The 24,158-nt window shown below is 44.2% G+C and overlaps 1 protein-coding gene across 3 annotated transcripts in view; it reads left to right on the top strand.

The window, feature by feature from the left end:
- Positions 1-22,058, top strand: part of LOC124043416 (ras/Rap GTPase-activating protein SynGAP-like) — a 117,838-nt gene extending 95,780 nt beyond the window's left edge. For 2 of the 3 annotated variants that reach the window (XM_046362007.1, XM_046362009.1), the window contains 9 exons: positions 5,529-5,719; positions 6,030-6,234; positions 6,446-7,063; positions 11,511-12,041; positions 12,572-12,739; positions 16,852-17,063; positions 17,294-17,321; positions 20,117-20,434; positions 21,206-22,058. In XM_046362007.1, coding sequence (XP_046217963.1) covers positions 5,529-5,719; positions 6,030-6,234; positions 6,446-7,063; positions 11,511-12,041; positions 12,572-12,739; positions 16,852-17,063; positions 17,294-17,321; positions 20,117-20,425 — 2,262 coding nt within the window. In that variant the 3' untranslated portion in view covers positions 20,426-20,434; positions 21,206-22,058. The remainder of the gene's footprint in view (positions 1-5,528; positions 5,720-6,029; positions 6,235-6,445; positions 7,064-11,510; positions 12,042-12,571; positions 12,740-16,851; positions 17,064-17,293; positions 17,322-20,116; positions 20,435-21,205) is intronic. The other variant, XM_046362008.1, reaches the window with a different exon arrangement.
- The last annotated feature ends 2,100 nt before the right edge of the window (positions 22,059-24,158 follow it).

Raw genomic sequence — 24,158 nt, 5'->3', positions numbered from 1 at the left:
GAAGTAAGAGCTGTGAGAGGGGCAGCAACTTGACCGAAATTACGAATGAAACGCCGATAGAAATTAGCGAAACCTAAAAAGCGCTGCAACTCGACACGTGACCTTGGAACGGGCCAATCACTGACAGCTTGGACCTTAGCGGAATCCATCTGAATGCCTTCAGCGGAAATAACGGAACCGAGAAAAGTAACGGAGGAGACATGAAAAGAGCACTTCTCAGACTTTACGTAGAGACAATTCTCTAAAAGGCGCTGTAGAACACGTCGAACGTGCTGAACATGAATCTCGAGTGACGGAGAAAAAATCAGGATATCGTCAAGATAGACAAAAACAAAGATGTTCAGCATGTCTCTCAGAACATCATTAACTAATGCCTGAAAAACAGCTGGCGCATTGGCGAGACCAAACGGCAGAACCCGGTACTCAAAATGCCCTAACGGAGTGTTAAACGCCGTTTTCCACTCGTCCCCCTCTCTGATGCGCACGAGATGGTAAGCGTTACGAAGGTCCAACTTAGTAAAGCACCTGGCTCCCTGCAGAATCTCGAAGGCTGATGACATAAGGAGAAGCGGATAACGATTCTTAACCGTTATGTCATTCAGCCCTCGATAATCCACGCAGGGGCGCAGAGTACCGTCCTTCTTCTTAACAAAAAGAACCCCGCCCCGGCCGGAGAGGAAGAAGGCACTATGGTACCGGCGTCAAGAGACACAGACAAATAATCCTCGAGAGCCTTACGTTCGGGAGCCGACAGAGAGTATAGTCTACCCCGAGGAGGAGTGGTCCCCGGAAGGAGATCAATACTACAATCATACGACCGGTGAGGAGGAAGGGAGTTGGCTCGGGACCGACTGAAGACCGTGCGCAGATCATGATATTCCTCCGGCACTCCTGTCAAATCGCCAGGTTCCTCCTGAGAAGTAGGGACAGAAGAAACGGGAGGGATGGCAGACATTAAACACTTCACATGACAAGAAACGTTCCAGGATAGGATAGAATTACTAGACCAATTAATTGAAGGATTATGACATACTAGCCAGGGATGACCCAAAACAACAGGTGTAAACGGTGAACGAAAAATCAAAAAAGAAATAGTCTCACTGTGGTTACCAGATACTGTGAGGGTTAAAGGTAGTGTCTCAAATCTGATACTGGGAAGATGACTACCATCTAAGGCGAACATGGGCGTAGGCTTCTCTAACTCTCTGAAAGGAATGTCATGTTTCCGAACCCATGCTTCGTCCATGAAACAACCCTCAGCCCCAGAGTCTATCAAGGCACTACATGTAGCACCCGAACCGGTCCAGCGTAGATGGACCGACAAAGTAGTACAGGATCTTGATGGAGAGACTTGAGTAGTTGCGCTCACCTGTAGCCCTCCGCTTACAGATGAGCTCTGGCTTTTACTGGACATGAATTAACAAAATGTCCAGCAACTCCGCAATAGAGGCACAGGCGGTTGGTGATCCTCCGTTCCCTCTCCTTAGTCGAGATGCGAATCCCTCCCAGCTGCATGGGCTCAGACTCTGAGCCAGAGGAGGGAGATGGTTGCGATGCGGAGCAGGGAAACACCGTTGATGTGAGCTCTCTTCCACGAGCCCGGTGACGAAGATCTACCCGTCGTTCTATGCGGATGGCGAGAGCAATCAAAGAGTCCACATCTGAAGGAACCTCCCGGGAGAGAATCTCATCCTTAACCACTGCGTGGAGTCCCTCCAGAAAACGAGCGAGCAGCGCCGGCTCGTTCCACTCACTAGAGGCAGCAAGAGTGCGAAACTCAATAGAATAATCCGTTATGGACCGTTCACCTTGGCATAAGGAAGCCAGGGCCCTAGAAGCCTCCCTACCAAAAACTGAACGGTCAAAAACCCGAATCATCTCCTCTTTAAAGTTCTGGAACTTGTTAGAGCAATCAGCCCTTGCCTCCCAGATAGCTGTGCCCCATTCTCGAGCCCGGCCAGTAAGGAGTGAAATGACGTAAGCAACCCGAGCTCTCTCTCTAGAGTATGTGTTGGGTTGGAGAGAGAACACAATCTCACACTGCGTGAGAAAGGAGCGGCACTCAGTGGGCTGCCCGGAGTAGCAAGGTGGGTTATTAACCCTAGGTTCTGGAGGCTCGGCAGGCCAGGAAGTAACAGGTGGCACGAGACGTAGACTCTGGAACTGTCCAGAGAGGTCGGAAACCTGAGCGGCCAGGTTCTCCACGGCATGGCGAGCAGCAGACAATTCCTGCTCGTGTCTGCCGAGCATGGCTCCTTGGATCTTGACGGCAGTGTAACGAGCGTCTGAAGTCGCTGGGTCCATTCCTTGGTCGGTTCCTTCTGTCATGCAGGTGAAAGAGGACCCAAAAGCGACTTGGCGAAAACAGAGTCTTTAATCCAGTAAAGTAAATACAAACAAAAAACACAACTTTCACTCGAAATGACGAGGACAAACTGGAGACTCGATCTTGAACAGCAGGTGAACAGCAGGTTGCCTCGGGAAGGCACTTGAACCAGACAGACTCAGACACCTGCTCACCACGCAGCATCTGAGGAAAACACGACACGACAGGGCGATACACAAACACAGCACGGTGAATTCTAGACAAGGAACCGACAGGACAGGAACGGAACACAAAGGAAGAAATAGGGACTCTAATCAGGGGAAAGGATCGGGAACAGGTGTGGGAAGACTAAATGATTGATTAGGGGAATAGGAACAGCTGGGAGCAGGAACGGAACGATAGAGAGAAGAGAGAGCGAGAGAGTGAGAGAGGGAGGGGGAGAGAGAGGGATAGAAAGAGGGAAAGAACCTAATAAGACCAGCAGAGGGAAACGAATAGAATGGGAAGCACAGGGACAAGACAAGATAATAAATGACAAAACATGACACCAAGTTTAACACATTGGTCCACCAGACTCTTCGTGCATTTGGGTGTAAGTGTCTGGGAACGAGATTATTTGGAATGTGACCGTCTAGGTTCGAACCCTGGTCTTTTGCACACCCGCTAATCTGAAGCCTGGTCATCGTTTTCAAGTCTCAGGCAAGGTTAGTCATCACTAGGGATGCAACGGTAGTGGTGCGTTTAAGGTATCTTTATATTTAAGAAAACAATACAATGAACTCTTTATTTTGCCTATAGACAAAAATAAAACTTTCCATCCAGGCCTGGTTTCTGTCTCTACTGTATGAAATTAAGGGGAGAAACGCGTTAAAATGAAAAGTGCTTCTTAACTTTGACAACCTGTAGCTCTTCTTCTCCCAATCCATGTAAATAGTGAACCGTCACAGTGAGGTATCTTTGAGTTGCTCCTGGAGGTCCAACTATCAGTGTAGAGAGCTAGATAGGGTGTCTGTGTCAATTCGTTTTCAATTTCTCTCTGTGATGTTTCATAGAGTTTGGGAATTACTTTACTTTGGGACATTGTAACGCGGGTCAATTTTTTTTCACGAGGTGACGAAATCCCGAGTCAGTAACCACCTAATAGGGCTCAAATCTTTGGCTATGAATACTCCCACTGCTTTCGTTATTTCTTTGTTTTTATGAATTTGTCGCAAATTGTTGTTGGAAGGCAGCAGCGAGAGATTGTGTGCTAACGAGTGGACTCTCCTTGCTCCAGCTCCACCTGCAAGGAATAACTGTAAGTCGCTTTGGATAAAAGCGGCTGCGTGATGGCGACATAAATGACACATCATGTTAGATGTGTTTCCACTCGAGTAGCCGACAGTGGCAAAGCGATGCTTGCAGACTGTACTTTGTTTATGGTCGTCTTACCTTCTTCATCGTATTTGAACGCTGAATCTAAAATGTCCACACACAGTGGATTTGAAAGACGTCGGTGCCTCTTCAAATGTGCTTCTCTGTCTCGCTAGTGCTCGCCATTGTCACGTTGGAGCTGAGCGAATATTTGTTTTCAGTTTCCCCTATCTTGATGAGGCCCCTTTAGGCAGGTTTCCTACTGAGATGTCATTGAACATCGTCCTTTAGTTGTTTAAGGGGGAAGGGGCTGTGGTCGCTACATTTTGAGGCATTGCAGTGGAGTAAAGTTTGTTAGCCCTCAGGAGACCCCTAACAGCCACAACCTGCGCGTGCGTCTGGTTCTGTGGATCTGAATGTACAACGTGGGTGTAGTCTGCAGTGCAATAAATACATTTAGGAAATTATAGGAAAATGACAGGCATACCGTAATTCCGCGGTTCACATGTGCGTATTAAACCGTAGGGGGCATACCAAATGGTTCGATAACCTACTGTCTGTGTACCGTTGCATCTCTAGTCATCACCCATGTCATTACATAAAGAAAATACTGTCGCTCCATCACTTTTCAAAAAACGCACAAGAACCAAAGAGCAAAAGGAAAATTAGGACAAAGGAAGTTGATTTGAAAATACTTGTTTATTTTTTTAAACAACATGTTTTGGCATATACTGTACCCTTCCTTGGGATATTGCATCCTAAATGCATTGGTTTTTGGTAATAACAAAACATTTTTTAGGACAAATTTCATTGTCCTCCAAGAGTTCTCCAGCTGATCAAGGTAACAGCAATGCTACACCTGCCCCCCAAAAATGTCACGGCTTGAGCCACGACTGATTACACTCCTGCTGTGTTCAATGCTGCCCACTACACTGGCAGCATGAGGAGGAGCATGGCACAAGCAAGGCATAAGGCAGGCCTTTTAACATAAAAAAACAACATGTTTTAGCTATTTTCTGCTGTTTTTGCATCTTTGAAGTATAAAAATAAATATTGAGTGGCTGTAATACAGATATAAAACACTTTTCTTCTGCTGATATACCTCCTGCTACTGGTTTCCCTCCGCCACCCCTTTTACGCCTCTTCTCTCACCACCTCTTGGCTGAAATCCATTTGTATTTTCACTCTCTCCACTACTGCTGTTCACTTGGCTGAATTCCATTTATATTTTGGCTCCCTCCTCTCTGTTCACTTTTAAAGGGTAGAATCCATTTTAGAGAGAGAGTGCAAATGATGTGGAGCACTGGTAAATATAATTTAAGTGAAACTGAAAGGGGTGTGAATGAGGGGAAGGGGAAATGACTTTTAATTGTCTGAGAACACAACACAGGTGATATCAATATGGTTGACATCTGATTTTGCTCAGTTCCTTCACCTCAGTGTAGATGAATGAGAGGAAAAGAAGCTGCTCCAGACTATTGAGATGTGTATCCCAATTCTCTGTTCTTTCTCCAGAGATGTGCATTTATGAACTCCTCCCCACTCATTTATAAGCATTGAAATTGGTGGAGGCATGGGCTAGATCAGGTTTATGGAGGGCTGGTAGTTAATTGCACCTACCTGGTGTCCCAAGTCTGAATCAGTCCCCAATTAGAAGGAAAGAATGAAAACCAGGTGTTTTGGCCCTCCAAGACTGGAAATGAACAGCCAGATAGAGGTTACACCACATTTCTTATAACAGTATTTTCCTTTTAAATCCACGAATGGAAGTGAATGAGTGCACACTTTGTGAGAAAGGACACAATTGGGGATAAACTGTCCAATCTTTTCATTGTACTTTGTCTCCCAGGATGCTATTCTGAAGCTTGGCCCCTTGCCACGTCTGCTGAATGACATCAGTGTAGCCTTGAGGAACCCCCAGCTCCACCGGCAGGCCAGCCACCAGCCAGACAGACAGCAGGACAGGCTCATCACACGGCCCTCCTTCAATCGCATGGTATCATCCGATTTCCAGAGCCTCATGATGCGGGATCTCAACAGGTAACTGCTCCAAGCTTATAGGCACAATCTGTGTAAGATTTCTTGAGGTTCAATGGCCATTTCAATTGATACGCATTGATTATTGAAGAATGTAAGTTATGAATGCTTCGTTCATTTATTACTGTTTCACACTTATCATAATCCAACAGCTAGGATTGTACAATTTCATTGTTGTCATTTGAGTCTTTGTAAAAAAACATTTATGATGCAAAGAGGAGTGAGGTGTGAGTCTAAAATATACACTATAGCTTTCAAATACAGCCCCTGACAATGGTAATAATGATAGATAATGGTGAATATCCTCCCCCAGCTCAATAGACATCTCCCGCCTCCCCTCCCCAACCTCGGCATTATCTGGGGGTGGGGTCCTCTCGTCTCATGTCAGCATGGGAAGCTTTGCGGAACGAGACCCCCGCGGTTCAAAGGACGTTTTCTACGTGACCCGTCCCCCCTTGGCTCGGTCCAGCCCTGCGTACTGCACCAGCAGTTCTGACATCACTGAGCCAGACCCAAAGGTAAACTCCGATGCATAGATTTTTTTGCCACTAGAAGCCATCAATGAATTGACTACCAACAACGTTGAGTTGGACACATACAGTATATTACAACTCCTAATATACCTCACAATTTAGTTATGAATTATCCCAATCACTACATAGTGAACATTTTTTGGGTCATAAGGGATAATAGATTATTCCAGTTGACAGGTTATGTTTTCTCTCTTAGGTCCTCAGTGTGAACAAAAGCGTGTCCATGATGGACCTGCAGGACTCACGCATGAACAGCATCTCTAACCTCCATTCGGTGGGTGATATGCTCAACTCCTCCCAGGCCTCCATATCAGGCCTGGGTCACAGTTTCGGGAACCTGGGAGGCCCGCTTCGCATGGGAGGCCACATGTCCTCCGGTGGCTCGGGGGGCTCTGGTTTGAGGCTGAGCCAGATGGGGGAACCCCTCCACCAAATGGGGGGTCCCACCGACTCTCTCTCCCAGCAGCAGCAACATGCGGCGGCCGCCATGCACTTTCCCCTCTCCTTCCAGAACCCCCTCTTCCATCTGGCTGCCGACGGCCCTCGGGGTCAGCCTCACAGTCGTCCTCAAGCCCAGCCGCCTCCCCCTCCGCTCTTGCTGGCCCCAGAGCTTGACAATTCCCACCACCAACAGGGCTACGTGCGGGCGTTCGGCCACAGCGGCTTCTCGCGCAGCGAGGATCTGTCGGCCCTGCGGCCACAGAGCAGTCTGGTGCAGCCCAGTATTGTCCACTCGCACAGCTACAGTGACGACTACACGCGGCAGAACCAGAACGCTGAATACGCCCGGCGCCAGCTTTCACTGCAAGTGCAGGTCTGTATTCCGGGAAAATATCTGTCATTTAATTTCAAAATAACTTCATTCGTTCCTGTAGCAGCATTTCAGATGACACTGTCAGTGCACGATAACAAGAATACAACTGTTCATACTAAACATACGCCACACAATGCATGTAACACCTTATGCAGACATTACATTTGGCAAAAGGTCTGTTGCATTGATAAACTCCATCATGGATTTACATTGATATTTAATTGAATTTCTAAATAAATGTACAATAATGAATTCACCCAGCAGTCACTTTTTAGAGACATTGATAGTGAAATGTATCTGCCTATTGTTTGTAGTGATGCACCGATATTACATTTTCTGTCCGATACTGGTATCCGATATTTTCCTTGCCCAAATAGCCCTGATACCGATACCCAATATTTAAAAATGTTGCAGCCTTTTAAGCATTCTAGTACAGGTAAAGTATTAACACACACATGGAAGCAGCAGTCTAAGGCACTGCATCTCAGTGCAAGAGGCGTCACTACAGTCCCTGGTTCGAATCCAGGCTGCATCACATCCGGCCGTGATTGGGAGTCCCATAGGGCGGCGCACAATTGGCCCAGCGTCATCCAGGCCGTCGTTGTAAATAAGAATTTGCTCTTAACTGGCTTGCCTAGTTAACTAAAGGTTAAATAAAAAATACAAAATGTAATTACTGAAACAGATTGTCATTTTGCTATGTTTTTGGGGAAGTCCATTGTTTGCATCCATGAGCTAGCTAGCTTTTTTTGTGACCAGCACTGTAGATGCGCGAGACAACTTTACCAGTATCATAGCATACGTATCGATGAATCGTTGTGACATATGAAATACAGTTGATAATTATGTAAAAAATGTATGAACGTGCAGTCATATTCAGGTCCTGATTGGTCAGGAGCTTATCTGACACGTCAAATAGAGTTATTTGACATGCAAAGACCCAAACGGCATTCCATAGAAATCCTGGTTGAGAATGAAACGACTGAACAAATGAACAATGAAACAACACAGCAAGTAAGTGAAAGAAATAGGTTTTAATGATGTTTTACTGGTAATGGGGACATATGTAAATGCCAACAAAATATATTTTTGGTCAATGTGGTGTGTGTGTAACCGTTATTTAACTAGGCAAGTCAGTTAAGAACAAATGATTTGTCATACACGTGTGTATAGATGACAGGGAAGTCAGGCACAGGAGAATCGAACTTGGTAAAATGGAGTAGTTTAATAACTTAAAAACATAGCTCCAAAACCATGACAATAATCAAAACAAAGTGGGTACGAGGACCCGTCGCGCACCAATACAAACACGATAAATGAACAACAAACAATCTCTGACGAGGACATGAGGGGAAACAGAGTGTTAAATACACAACAGTTAATGAATGGGATTGGAACCAGGTGTGTAGGAAGACAAGACAAAACCAGTGGAAAATGAAAAATGGATCAATGATGGCTAGAAGACCGGTGACGTCGACCACCAGCACCACACAAACAAGGAGAGGCATCGACTTTGGCAGAAGTCGTGACATTCTTATTTACAATGACAGCCTACCAAAAGGCAAAAGACCTCCTGCGGGGACGGGGGCTGGGTTTAAAAATAAATAGCATATAAATATAAGACAAAACACACATCACAACAAGAGAGATAACACTACATAAAGAGAGACCTGAGACAACAACATAGCAAGGCAGCAACACAACATGACAACAACACGGTAGCAAAACAACATGGTGGCAGCACAAAACATGGTACAAACATTATTGGGCACAGTGAACAGAACAACGGGCAAGAAGGTAGAGACAACAAGGCATCAAGCAAAGCAGCCACAACTGTCACTATGAGTGACCATGATTGAGTCTTTGAATGAATAGATTGAGATAAAACTGTCCAGTTTGAGTGTTTGTTGCAGCTCGTTCCAGTCGCTAGCTGCAGCGACCTGAAAAGATGAGCGACCCAGGGATGTGTGTGCTTTGGAGACATTTAACAGAATGTGACTGGCAGAACGGGTGTTGCATGTGGAGGACGGTTTTATAAGAAGGTTTTTATAAATAAGCATCAACCAGTGGAATTGCGATGGATGTACAGAGATGACCAGTTTACAGAGGAGTATAGAGTGCAATGATATGTCCTATAAGGAATATTGGTGGCAAATCTGATGGCCGAATGGTGAGAGCACCCTTACGTGCCGATCTATACATAATGTCTCCGTAATCTAGCATGGGTAGGATGGTCATTTGAATCAGGGTTAGTTTGGCAGCTGGGGTGAAAGAGGAGCGATTGCGATAGAGGAAACCAAGTCTAGATTTAACTTTAGCCTGCAGCTTTGATATGTGCTGAGAGAAGGACAGTCTACTGTCTAGCCATACTCCCAAGTACTTGTATAAGGTGACTACCTCAAGCTCTAAACCCTCAGAGGTAGTATTCACACCTGTAGGGAGAGGGGCATTCTTCTTAGGAAACTACATTATCTTTGTTTTGGAGGTGTTCAGAACAAGGTTAAGGGTAGAGAAAGCTTGTTGGGCACTAAGAAAGCTTTGTTGTGGAGCATTTAACACAACATCCGGGGAGGGGCCAGCTGAGTATAAGACTTTATCATCGGCATATAAATGGATGAGAGAGCTTCCTACTGCCTGAGCTATGTTGTTGATGTAAATTGAGAAGAGTGTGGGGCCCAGGTTGAGCCTTGGGGTACTCCCTTGGTGACAGGCAGTTGCTGAGACAGCAGATTTTCTGACTTTATACACTTGAGAGAGGTAGTTAGCAAACCAGGCCAAAGACCCCTTCAGAGACACCAATACTCCTTAGCCGGCCCACAAAAATGGAATGGTCTACCGTATCAAAAGCTTTGGCCAAGTCAGTAAAAATAGCAGCATAACATTGCTTAGAATCAAGGGCAATGTTGACATCATTGAGGACCTTTAATGTTTCAAGTGACACATCCATAACCTGAGTAGTTTTCCAGAACTTATTGGAGTTAGACCCACAGAGAGAGAACTGCTTCTTAAAGTAACTAACTTTGGCCTTCCGGATAGCCTGAGTGCACTCTTTTCTCATTTGCCTGAACAAGAGCCAGTCAGCCTGAGTATGCATGTGTCGAGCATTTTGCCAAATGCAATTCTTAAGGTGGAGTAACTCTGCAAGATCACGGTCGAACCAGGAGCTGAACCTGTTTATAATTCTCATTTTCTTTATGGGGGCGTGTTTGTTAACAATAGCTGTGAAAATATCAAAAAAGGTCCAAGTGTCTTCGACAGAGGGGATCAAGCTGATTCTATACCATTTTACAGAGGCCAGGTCATGAAGTAAGGCTTGCTCATTAACGTTTTTCAGCAATCGTCTATGACAAAGCCGGACAGGTTGTTTCACTGAGCAGCCATTACGAACACAGGCTGTTAAACAGTGATCACTAAGGTCATTACAGAAAACACCAGACTGATACCTATCAGGATTATTTGTGAGGATAATATCAAGTAGAGGAGCCTTTCCTGGGTGTTTGGAGTCATACCTTGTGGGATTGGTAATAATCTATGGAAGATTTAGGGATGACATAGCTAGGCGTCAACATCTAAAATACCCCGAATTTATATGGCAGTTCTTATTTGATTAATGGTGGTTGAACCCATCTATGTGAACCTAGCCACAATAAGACTTTGCAGTTATCCTTCAAAATAAAAGTATGGCATAATTGTACTATTTGTATTAATTTGCATCACGGTCAATGACATTTTATTTTGAAGGCAAACTGCAAAATCCACTATTGTGCCTAATCCTTATTGTGTCTAGCTTCACAACACATAGCCCGGTCCATTTGAGCCTCACTAGCCAGATGAAGCTAGCTGGCTGCTTATAACGTTGGCTTTGGGCAACAGGGTTAAGTATCTGGCTAGCTATTTATTTTCATGAACTGAAGTTCAATTTCGATAGACAAACAACAAATGGCAGCCTAGCTAATAGCTACTCACAAGGATTCCCAAATCATTGCTGAGAATAATGAGAATGACTGCAGTTTCTACTGGTCATTGTTTTCAGGCTGGTTGTATTGGTGTTAGTTAGGTGCCAAGCTAAAGCCAGCTACCCCAGAAGTTGCGGTCAAACAAATTATGCTTTATTACCAACACGGTTTCGTAAACACATCATTTGTGAACGTGACGTAATCGATTCCGTTATGTTCACCGATTTATCGTGCATCCCTAATTGTTTGTATGAGAAGATGCTTGAAAAACAAGTTAGACAGGCATGAACGAAAGAGGGATTGTCCAATTAAATTGACTTCACAACCATTCCTCATCTCATTCCTCGTTTCTCCTCTTATACCCTCTCCCTCACTCTCCCTCTCCTATAGTATTTGATCTCAAATACTGTATCTTCTTTTTCTAAATATTTCCTGCCCTCCCTCCCTCTGTCTCCCTCTCTTCCTTTTCCCACCCACCCTCTCTCTCTCAGGAGAATCTCCAGCAGCAAATTCTTATGGGCATGACCCCTCAGACGGCAACAGGCATGGGCACCCCCACCTCCTTGGCCACTCCCCCTTCCACCGTGCACCCTGTCCGTCATGGCTCCGTAGCACCGCCTCCCCCGCAGCGCCTCAAATCCCAGCTGTCCATCAGCCCCGGGGCCACGTCCACCCCTCCCAAAGCCCGCCCCCAGAGCAGGAACCTCCTTCTCCAGTCGCCCGAGTCCAGCTTTGGTGGCAGGCAGCCCTCGACACAGCAACAACAGCAGCAGCAGTTGTCCGTCAAACAGTCTGACAGCCCAGCCCCTGGTCTCCCGCGCCAGTCGAGCTCTGCCAGGGACGGCCAGGGGGCACCACAAGGGGGCAACGGAGAGACCACAGACACCCCGACTAAGAGCTCCAAGCAGCCTCAGACCACAGACACCCCGACTAAGAGCACTAAGCAACCTCAGCAGCAATCCCAGCAGCAGCAACAGCAGCCTCCACAGCAGCACCTGCTCAAGCCCACAGTCAATAAACAGGTATATTGCTGGAACATCATGGGCTCTGTGTTGGGACACCTAGGACTTGAGACTGTGTTAGTCCAGCTCTGGAAGCTAAGATGAGTCTAGAGGTCTCAGCCAAGGTTACACGTCACAAACCACCTTGGCTACATTTATTAATCACACTTCTGTGATATTTGGTCCCAGTTCTATACATGTTGCACATTATGTAAAATAATGTAATGTAACATGAAATACAACCTGATTATGTATTGAAGGCTATCGTTTGAACATTATTGTATATTGTCAAAATCTAAGGACTTGTCCAAAGGCAAGTCCAAAGAGATACATCTTGAAGATGGACAGCTTCCTAAAAAGCACAGAAAAGTGTTGCTGTTTTATCTAGTAATTTAATCCATCCGCCGTCAACTCTTAACAGGTTAGAACACATCACAAGCTTTCCTAAATACTTTCTGAGATAGGAGAACCTTTTAGTCTTAATAATTTTGATAGCATGATCATGCAATTACTGAGCCTCTTCCTGTATCATCTTGCCTCTTTGCTTTCAGGTTTCTCAGTCCCCCTCCACCCTGACACCCAACGAGCGCACTGTGGCCTGGGTGTCCAACATGCCACACCTCTCTGCCGACATCGAAATATTGCGTAGCTCATCAAACCTTGAGGACCTCAAGCTGAAGGAGTACTCCAAGAGCATGGACGAGTCTCGCATGGATAGGGTGAGCCCATTTTGTAGTAAATTAGTCAATTAAATAAGGTTCCTAGATTATAAGGGAATGTCTTTATCTGATTTTCATTTGATTGTAGGGTAACATTTAACCCCCAGCATGATGTTCCAAGAATTTTACGACAAGGTCAAAGGAACATTTTCACTCCATGTCATAATTTGATGTTCCAGGTTTGGGACCTGAAAATATTGCTAGACTGTTCATTGAATTAAATGTTCCTTGAAGAAAGGAATGCAGGTAGCCTAGCGGAGGCCAATAAGAGTGTTGGGCCAGTAAACCAAAAGGACGCTGGTTTGAATCTGCAAGGTGGAAAGAGCTGCTGTTCTGCCCTTGAACAGGGCAGTTAACCCCCACCAACTGCGGGGGCTGTCTTAATCGACGCTGTTGGCGCAGTTGTTGGGGGTTAACTGCCTTGCTCTCTGATTCAGAGGGGTTGGGTTAAATGTGGAAGACACATTTCAGTTGAATGCATTCAGTTGTGCAACTGACTAGGCATCCCCTTAAATTAATGTAATTCCTCACCTAACAGATGGTTCATACTTTTAACACTGTGTAAAAGTGGGGACTACGGTGCTACAGTTGGGGACTAAAGTGTATTGTAGAAGCTCTGAAACATTGGGGTCAGTCCTAATGCTGCACCCGGCTCCACGAGGGGGCTAAAGGGGGCTTAGCCCCCTCAGTTCAAACGTGTGCCCCCTCAGCGTTAGTTTTATGTCCCTATATAAAAATAGCAAAAAAGAGTTCAAATGCGTGAGTGACAGGTTGGCTAAAAAAAATATTGTTTTCTACGCTGCGCTGTCAGCACAATGGACAGAGTGCACCACGGTGTGTGTAGGGGGGATATGGAAAGCAACTAGGGCGCTTCTCATCTCTGTGGTAGGCTACGTGAATAACATCATACGCCTCTGCCTGGAATATTTTATTTTGATTTATAAGTGCGGGGTCAAGTTTACCCGTTAGGCCATGGTGAGGATGCCGTGTCGGAGGCCAAACTATCTCCTTCTTGCTCTTCTGCTGTACCTATGGAAGGCGCTCTGCACGAGTGTCTGCCCTGTGTTGGGGTGTGTGAGGTTTTCATCCTGACACTGACTGACACTGAATTGATTATGACTGAACTCTCTCAGGAGCCTGGAGAGGAGAGGATGTGCTCTGACCCTTTCCCCGGGCTTGGAGAGAAAATGACTGCACCACAAAATGTTCCTCGGAATTTCACTGAAGATTTTTCACTGCTGGGGTGTCTGGAGATAACCCCAGTGTCCACTGTGCATCGTTCGGGAGAGAATGCTCCCTTACCTACTTCAACAAAGGCCAATGCGGGGAAGTTTGTGCCCCCGCATCACCAAAAGGTTAGAGGACAGTATTTAGGGCCTGGGCATAGTGTTCATCTGCCTCTGAGCAACTGCTACAATGTTCCTTTATTTCCTCCGCCAATCTACATTCACCAAATGGACATACCATGCTGGTAAATATGGAAAAGAAAAGTGACCACTGCTACATCCTGACAATATTTATGAGGTTACTGACTTTTTCCACATGATGTTACGTTACAGCTTTATTTAAAAAAAATATATATATTTCTTATTCCCTCATCAATCTACACACTATCCCATAATGATGAAGCAAAAACAGTTTGAAAAAAGTCACATTTACATAAGTATTCAGACCCTTTACTCTGTACTTTGTTGAAGCACCTTTGGCAGCGATTACAGCCTCGAGTCTTCTTGGGAATGACGCTACAAGCTTGGCACAGCTGTATTTGTGGAGTTTCTCCCATTCTGCTCTGCAGATCCTCTCAAGCACTGTCAGGTTCGATGGGGAGCGTTGCTGCACAGCTATTTTCAGGTCTCTCCAGAGATGTTCGATCTGGTTCAAGTTTGGGCTCTGGCTAGCCCACTCATGGACATTCAGAGACTTGTCCCATAGCCACTCCTGCGTTGTCTTGATTGTGTGCTTAGGGTCTAATGACAATTACAACAATACTGAATGAACACTTATTTTAACTTAATATAATACATCAATAATATCAATTTAACCTCAAGTAAATACTGAAACATGTTCAATTTGGTTTAAATAATGCAAAAACAAAGTGTTGGAGAAGAAAATAAAAGTGCAATATGTGCTATGTAAGAAAACTAACGTTTCAGTTCCATGCTAAGAACATGAGAACATATGAAAGCTGGTGGTTCCTTTTAACATGAGTCTTCAATATTCCCAGGTAAGAAGTTTTAGGTTGTAGTTATTATAGGAATTATAGGACTATTTTCCTCTATACCATTTGTATTTCATTACCCTTTGACTATTGGATGTTCTTATAGGCACTTTAGTATTGAAACACAAGCACTTCTTACCTCTTAATCGCCTCGCATTCATGTCAAATTAATTTGTCAGTTAATTTGTACTAAGCAAACTGCTAAATTGTTCAGTTTACATCTTGCCTACATCTTGTCTTGGCTACTGTGGACTATCTGAAATTAGATGTTAGGCCTATCAGGGGCTATTTGCTACCTGCCTTTATCTAAGCAAAACATGGCAAAATTGAATCATGAACCCAAATTCTAGTTCCTAGCCTATGCCTATTGAAATGACAAGTCAGTATCGCAAATGGGCCATTTGTCTTCTTAACTTTTGGCATGTAATAATAGCACAATTGCCAGAGAATAGTCTAATATACATTTTTATGTTCGTCCAAGTTTTTCTTGTTTACAGATTTAGAGATCCTCTGTCCAACTTTCATCACTCAAACTTACCTGTCGGATTTATCTATAGTTATGCACATGTGCAAAAGGGATTGTTTTACAACTATAAACCTGGTTCGAGCCCTGAATGCTGATTGGCTAAAAGACTATGCAAATCAGACCATACACCATGGGTATGAAAAAACAGTACTTTGTACTGTTCTAATTACGTTGGTAACCAGTTTATAATAGCAATACGGCATCCCCAGGGTTTGTGATATATGGCCAATATACCAGGGCTAACGGCTGTATCCGGACACTCTGTGTTGCGTCATGCTTAAGAACAGCCCTTAGTCGTGGTATATTGGCAGTACACCATACTCCTTTTGCAAACGATCTGGTGAGATGAATAAGGGGAAATTATCTTTTCTCTCCCCACATTTTCAAATTGCTTTATTGCGTCATGTCATAGCTTGCAATAATTATTATTTTGAGGAACCCCGAATTTTGCTTTTAACGTTGTTACAAGTTAAATATTCCTTCTTAATTGGCTCGATAACGTTATGGAAAAGGGGCTATTGTATAAATATGGCAACTCCTCTCTTGCTGTGAATTTTTTTTTAAATTTGGGCTAGTTTTGAAGCCTTTTGGGCAGGTTTTGCGTGGTCATTGGGCTATAATTTTTTGTTTGTTTGACCTGACAACCCTGTAGTTAGTTCACTTTTGGGTAACACAAGGGGAGGCTGTATCTGAGCCTGGTAGACCCTACCTGTGCTTTATTGGTTAAGACTGGTTTTGTCTAAAGAGAGGCTTTTTCTTTTGAAAACGGACATTTTGAAGTCAGAACATTATGTACAAAACATTAAGAACACCTCTTTCCATGACATAGACTGAAAAGGTGAATCCAGGTGAAAGCTATGATTCTTTATTGAAATCCACTTCAATTAGTGTAGACGAAGGGGAGGAGACAGGTTAAATAAGGATGTTTAACTTAGTATTAGGAAGGTGTTCTTCATGTTTTGTAAATACCACTGTCATCTTTGAAACACCAGCGCTATGTAAATAAATCCAACACTCATTTGCACCTTTACCTGCCTACCTCCTGCTGAGTCTTTGTCCTTAAAACTGCTAGAAGTCCCATATTTTAGCTGATACAGTGCAGTGGAAATGGGCGACAGATTGCGCGCAAACCTGTCACTTAAAAAGCACTCAATGATCTCGGAATCTCTGCATTTGAACTTAGTGTTTATTGTGATATAGCGTGATATAAGCAGAATTCAATATAATTCCAATGCAAGACCCCAAAATTTTTGCCCCCTCGTCGATTACAACTTCCCCCTTAGTCACGTTATACTTGCGCCAAGGTCTGCCTAATAGATGCTAGAATTCCAGAGCATTGATCTCCCTCCCCTGCCGTCTATCCGCCAGGTAAAGGAATACGAGGAGGAGATCCATTCTCTGAAGGAGCGCCTGATAATGTCCCATCGGAAGCTGGAGGAGTATGAGCGCAGGATGCTTTCACAGGAGCAGCAGACCAGCAAGATCCTATCGCAGTACCAGAACCGGCTGGACGACAGCGAGCGCATGCTGAGGCAGCAGCAGCTGGAGAAGGACAGCCAAATCAAAGGCATTATCAACAGGTGAGCTCGACCAAAACAAGACAAGACAGAAGGTTAATGCCTGCTTGCTCACTTGCCTAGATATCATTTACGTTGAATGCATTTACTTTTGTGGGAATTTCAATTCCCCCGAACATCATATCTGTTTCCATAAACAGAAAGGCTAATGATGGGAGGCCAAATGGCAGAAAGAAACTGAATCGTGGTTCTGTAGCTTTTTCTAAAATATACATGTTCTCCTTCTTTTACAGGCTGATGGCTGTGGAGGATGAGTTGAGAGTGAGTGCCATTCCTGAAATGAAGCCCAGAATGTTCATAGCGCAGATCTGTCAGATCTGTTTGTCCGTTGGTCTGTATGGCTGAGAGTGTATTCTAGTCTCTATGAGTCTATGGTGTGTACGTTGACATGGTTTAATATGGATTCACTAGTCTGTCATATGTGCTATTTGTACATTAGTAGTGGTACCATGTGGCTAGTGGAATGCATTTGGAAACCTGCAACGTGCTTACCCAGATATGGCGGGCTTACCCATATATGGCGGGCTTACCCAGATATGACGGGCTTACCCAGATATGACGGGCTTACCCAGATATGACGGGCTTACCCAGATATGACGGGCTTACCCAGATATGACGGGCTTACTCAGATATGACGGGCTTACCCAGATATGACGGGCTTACCCAGATATGACGGGCTTACCCAGATATGACGGGCTTACCCAGATATGACGGGCTTACCCATATATGACGGGCTATATATGACGGGCTGATATGACGGGCTTACCCAGATATGACGGGCTTACCCAGATATGACGGGCTTACCCAGATATGACGGGCTTACCCAGATATGACGGGCTTACCCAGATATGACGGGCTTACCCATATATGACATACCTGTGGCAAAGAAACGGTGACATAGTTAACCCCATAAAGGGCCTTGATAACTCATGGACCCAGCCAAGTTTCTCAACACCAGCTTCCCCTTTGAGAAAACAATGCAAAACAAGTAAAACGCTGTTCTCTTTACATTGATTAATTTGGTTACTTGACAACATACTATATTGCACCATGTCTATTCCGTCCTACAGTATGTAAGCTGTTGAATGTCTGTCTGGGCACAATGTCTCTCTACATTATAGAATTTTTACCACCACTGACAAAAGACCGTTTCAACCACTGCATATTGAGGCATTTCTTTCTCAAAGCTGGTGTAAATGGCATCTATGATGGAGTGGACTGGCAGTATAAGGTTGAATGGTGTGGTAAGTATAGGGGTGTTGCTATGCATTGCAGCATATTCGAGTCCTAGAACATGGAGTTTTATCAACTGGACAACCTTTGATTGGCTGAAGGTGATCCAATCCCTGACCAGTTTGTTTTGCCAAATGCCCCTTATTTGTAGACACAACCAGTTTCAATGAAAGCATGGCCAGACTGAACCAGTGTAGTGAAATAATATTGAAACAGAGAGATATTCAGTTTGGTTTCCAGGCTAGCTTTCCCTTGATCCAGCTACATGGTATTTCTTGCACACTATATAGTGTGTATGGCCAGGGAAAGTAGAGCCCTGGCATCTATATGTTTATTTGTACAGGTATACAACACTCCATTACTGAAATATACCCCCTACATTTCTGAAAACGAAATGCCTTAAGTAGCTTACCATGGTACAACTGTATTACCTTGTATTTAATCATTTGAAATGTTTCCATCTTTCAAAAGCGAGAGGCTCAATGTGTGAATCAGAAAGAAGCTGCGGTTTGCACTGATAGTGTCAGACCAACACTGACAGTGAACAGGGTTGGGGGGAAAAGGAGGGTTGGGTTCTTTCACTGTCTGAATGGTTGCAAAGAGGGTTTTCTTCTTGTTATAGGGTTGTGGGTTATGTTTCCCTGTAGCATGATTTCCCATACCCTTGTACCTGTGATTTAGTCTGTTGTTTTATTCTAACTGTGTTGCCATATTGTGTTTATGTTCATCAGTTATTTTGAGGTGGTGGGGTGAATACATGAACAACCCTATTTGGTACTAATTAGCATCTTTTTTTCTGAGAGTGTATTGATACATCTTTGCGGGAAATTATGAATTGAACATACATGTCTTTTTGAAGTCTTACAGAGTGCATGACTGATGGTAGTTCTCTGTGCATCCCTGTGTTGAGGATGAGTTTGGGGCATCTGCCAGATGCCAGATGCCTGAAACAGTGGTTTTGATTGGTCATGAGCATGAGTTGTTGCTGATCCCAAACAGAGGTTAATTATGACACTTTCATTGTGTTATTTGAGAAAGGATAGGAGCAGAAGCAGGGAGAGTGAAGGGAGTACAAATGTGAAGCGCTCATGATTGAACCGGGATCCCCGCCGTGGGGGAACGTATATGGATTTAAACGTGAGAGCGTTACCCACTCAACCAGACTCCGGGGCCACGTGACACTTTTCGTAACTTGGCTATTTCTAGCTTTACTTGTTCAGTGTGTATGAGGCCACAGTCCGCAGTGAGTTAAGGCAGCCAACACTGTTAGGGTGCCACTGATATGAAGCCCATTGACAACTACATTTTCTCAAATTGAAATGACAATCACTGACTCTTATCAATCCCATTACATGAGGGGAAAGGTCGCTACTGCCACCTTAGGCTAAAGTCCCTCTGTATTGCTTCAGACAAATGGTTGGACAACACCTGGGTTGTGTTCATTAGGGCATACATCAGAAAATGTTTTGCAACGGAAAATGAAAAATAGCTTTTCTTATTGGATAAGTCCAGGTATATCAGTCCGTCTTCTTCCATTGGGTACCTAATGAACAGGACCCTGTTTCTCAACCCTAAACCCCCCCCCCACCCCCCTGTCTCTGTCCTGTGCTTTCTTGTGGGGTCTTTCTTTTATTTCATCTCTGTTGGAACTTCACATTCCTTTACTTTATAACATATTTCTTCTCTCCCTTTCTGCAAACCCCCCCGAACCCCCTCTTCTATCCCCTCCTGTGTGACGTTCTCTCCCCACGCGTTCTCTTCTGACTCCCTCCCACCCACCATTCCGCCTTTTCTCCTCCCTCCCTCTGTCTTGCTATCGATAGGAAGAGGACTCTTCCTCTCTGGGTTCAGCAGACCCCCATGGTCTCCCCGGAGGGGGGGGAGGGACGGCCACCGCCACTGCCAGGCCCGGGGTATCCTTTTCGGGCGTCTCCTGTGCCAGCACCCCTTGGAACGGAGCCCTCCCTCCTGTCCCACCTCCCCGCCTACACGTCAGCCACAACGGGGAGCTCCATGGCAACCAAGCCTACCCCTCGACTACTACCATGGCTACGCCAGCCAGGAGCACGGCATCTTGGACCTCGGCAACAGCAACATCAGATCCAAGCTTAACCGGGAGGAGAGCAGTCTAATAACGAAATGTGATTACTAAAACGAGTCAAGTTGAGAGAAGAGTTTTCACACCCAGAACATCCTCTTGGCTATATGTTTATCCTTTTGGCGTTTTTTCAAAATAATCATTAATTTACTTGATAGGGACAGATTCAGTGACAACATTGACACATCAATTTACCAGATAGCACATGCATTGCACCGTCTTGCTTTAGCTTGGGCTAATTTCCAGCATCAGTCACTAGATGGGCTTTGAAATAATAAGAATTGGTTCTCAATTAAGAAACCGTGTTGAATAAAGGGATAATAATAAAGTGACATATTTGTTTTAAAGACTAAAGGAGCCATCCTCTGATGTTTAACAGGTGATCCAATAATGGCGGTTATGTAGTTTTTAATCAAATGGGCTTATAGCAGTTTTTAAGGTTTGCTAATTTACTAATTGATAATCGCAGTTAATGACACGTGGATTGGAAAAGCTTATTTGTACCTCTTTATTTGCCTCTTGTTTTTAAATCCAACTAGGACTTCCGTGTGTGTGTGTGTGTGTGTGTGTGTGTGTGTGTGTGTGTGTGTGTGTGTGTGTGTGTGTGTGTGTGTGTGTGTGTGTGTGTGTGTGTGTGTGTGTGTGTGTGTGTGTGTGTGTGTGTGTGTGTGTGTGTGTGGTTGCTAAATGTTCAACTCTGTATTTTGAAATGTACTTTGACCAACAAATTGCGGCCTATAATAACTCAAAGATTCTTATTATTATTTCATCCATTCCCCTTTCACCATTTTCATCTTTCCCTCCCTTCCTGCAGCCAATCCAACCGTTTTACGGAGGACACCCTGGAACCTGACTGGCAGATCAAATGCGGGCGGAGCTGATATGGGTCCAGGCTTAATCCTATTGGCAGAAACATAGAAGAGGTCTGCAGTACACGCCTACTCCAGATCTTGATTCCCCCACAACAAGCTGAGCTTTCGGAAAATTCAAACGGGGGAGGGTTCTTTACATGCTAACACACCTTCTCCAGTCCCTCATGCATTTGCTCTTTCTCTTTCTCTCTGCAATACCACTCTAAGTCTTGACCCTGGTGACAATCAGTCCAGTATTAGGGGTGCTGTTTACAGTATCTACATGTTGCAGTGACCCATTCACGAGTGATGAAACATTGCAATATCGAACCTGTTGTTTCAATTTGAATAGGTATGACAAAGCACAATACTGAGAAAGAGAAAGAGAGACTTTGGGGGATCCAAATACCCCCCCCCACCTCAAATATTCACTTCACTTAATTAATTCCCCTGTGACACACCTGCTACACTGAACGCGTAACCCAGTGGGTAGAATTTTTGATTACAGAGCTAGTGCCTGCGTGCCTGTCGTGGAAACATGCTGCTTACGCCCAGGTTTTATTGAAAACAATGGGAGCATCTCATACCTGGTAAAAGTCATGCGTCCAGTGTAGCAGGCCTGTTATCCTGTCAACCACCATGGCTCCAATGTTTTATATGTTCTTAGTATTAAACTGATACCCTCATTCCAGATGGTGAATGAAATTAAAGCATAATGCACAATACTGCCCCTGTTCTCAGACTATATACAGTACCAGTCAAAAGTTTGGACACACCTACTCATTCCAGGGTTTTTCTTTATTTGTACTATTTTCTACATTGTAGAATAATAGTGAAGACATCACAACTATGAAATAACACATGGAAACATGTAGTAACCATAAGTGTCAAACAAATCAAAATATATTTTAGATTTGAGATTCTTCAAAGTAGCCAGCCTTTGCCTTGGTGATAGCTTTGCACACTCTTGGCGTTCTCTTAACCAGCTTCATGAAGAATGCTTTTCCAACAGTCTTGATGGAGTTCCCACATATGTTGAGCACTCGTTGGCTGCTTTTCCTTCACTCTGCAGTCCAACTCATGCCAAACCATTTCAATTGGGTTGAGGTCATTCTCCTTCTTTGTCAAATAGCCCTTACAGAGTCTGGAGGTGTGTTGGGTCATTGTCCTCTTAAAAAACAAATGATAGTGCCACTTAAGTGCAAACCAGATGGGACGGTGTATTGCTGCAAAATGCTGTGGTAGCCATGCTAGATAAGTGTGCCTTGAATTCTAAATAAATTACAGACAAGTGTCACCAGCAAAGCACCATCACACCATCATACCTCCTCCTTCATGCTTCATGGTGGGAACCAGATAGGCGGAGATCATCCGTTCACCTACTCTGCAACGACGGTTGGAACTAAAAATCTCTCATTTGTACTTATCAGACCAAAGCACAGATTTCCACCGGTCTAATATCCATTGTTCGTGTTTCTTGGCCCAAGTAAGTATCTTATTCTTTTGGTGTCCTTTAATAGTGGTTTCTTTGCAGCAATAATACCATGAAGGCCTGATTCACGCAGTCTCCTCTGAACAGTTGATGTTGAGATGTGTCTGTTACTTGAACTCAGTGAAGAATTTATTTGGGCTGAAATTTTTGAGGCTGGTAATTCTTGTGAACTTATCCTCTGTAGCAGTGGTGATTCTAGGTCTTAATTTCCTGTGGCGGTCCTCATGAGAGCCAGTTTCATCATAGCGCTTGATGGTTTTTGCGACTGCACTTGAAGAAACTTTCAAAGTTCTTGAAATGTTCCGCATTGACTTTATGTCTTAAAGTAATGATAGACTGTCGTTTCTCTTTGCTTATTTGAGCTGTTTTTGCCATAATATGGACTTTTACCAAATAGATCTATCTTCTGTATACCACCTCTACCTTGTCACAACACAACTGGTTGGCTCAAACGCATTAAAATGAAAGAAATTCCACAAATTAACTTTTAACACGGCACACCTATTAATTGAAATGCATTCCAGGTGACTACCTCATGAAGCTGGTTAAGAGAATGCCAAGAGTGTGCAAAGCTGTCATTAAAGAAGGCTACTTTAAAGATTCTCATGTATAAAATATATTTTGATTTGTTTAACACTTTTTTTGTTTACTACATGAGTCCATGTGTTATTTCACAGTTGTGATGTCTTCACTATTATTCTGCAATGTAGAAAATAGTAAAAATAAAGAAAAACCCTTGAATGAGTAGGTGTCCAAAATTTAGACTGGTACTGTATAACTCTGTAATTCCATGAACATATTTCTCTACAGCCTAATTGTTTCCTCCTTTTTCCTTATTCTATTCTTCTCTATCTCTACACAAGAGGAAATAGTAAATATGCACAGCCCTATGTTTCACAACAGAAGGACAACAGGTCTCGATTTCTATGTCATCTGGATACAATTACAACCTAGGGAGCTGGGATATATGGACATTGTTTTACTTTTCCTACGTAAGTGTTTTAATGACATGAATTACTCACCTGGACATGTGTGGTGTTTGTTTCTTTGAAATTATATCCCAGTTAGATTTCTTTACATTGTGGACAATTCCTCTGGACCACTTTACTTTTGTACGCATGGGTTCTCCTCTTCGAGATGGAAAGAGGTTTTTACCTGCTTTGCCTCCATCAAAGTATGGGACACACTGCCCTCTTGTGGCCATAGTATCAATCTGCACTAGGTAGGGGAGGAAGGATGTTTCCTCAAATGGTGCTCAGCTACAGAGCTGATGTCTGGCTTGGGATCGGGAATGATACAATTGCCATGAGCGACCTGTCCCAGTTGAATTGACTCCACTCTCTCACCTTGGACTCGTGCAGATGCCTGGACTCTAACCTTCAGGTCGTACTCACCTCCCCTTATCACCACAGAGGGGTGTGGCA

The sequence above is a fragment of the Oncorhynchus gorbuscha genome, linkage group LG09, assembly GCF_021184085.1.
Source record: "Oncorhynchus gorbuscha isolate QuinsamMale2020 ecotype Even-year linkage group LG09, OgorEven_v1.0, whole genome shotgun sequence".
Lineage (NCBI taxonomy): Eukaryota > Metazoa > Chordata > Actinopteri > Salmoniformes > Salmonidae > Oncorhynchus > Oncorhynchus gorbuscha.
This window is presented reverse-complemented; position numbering and strand designations above follow the sequence as displayed.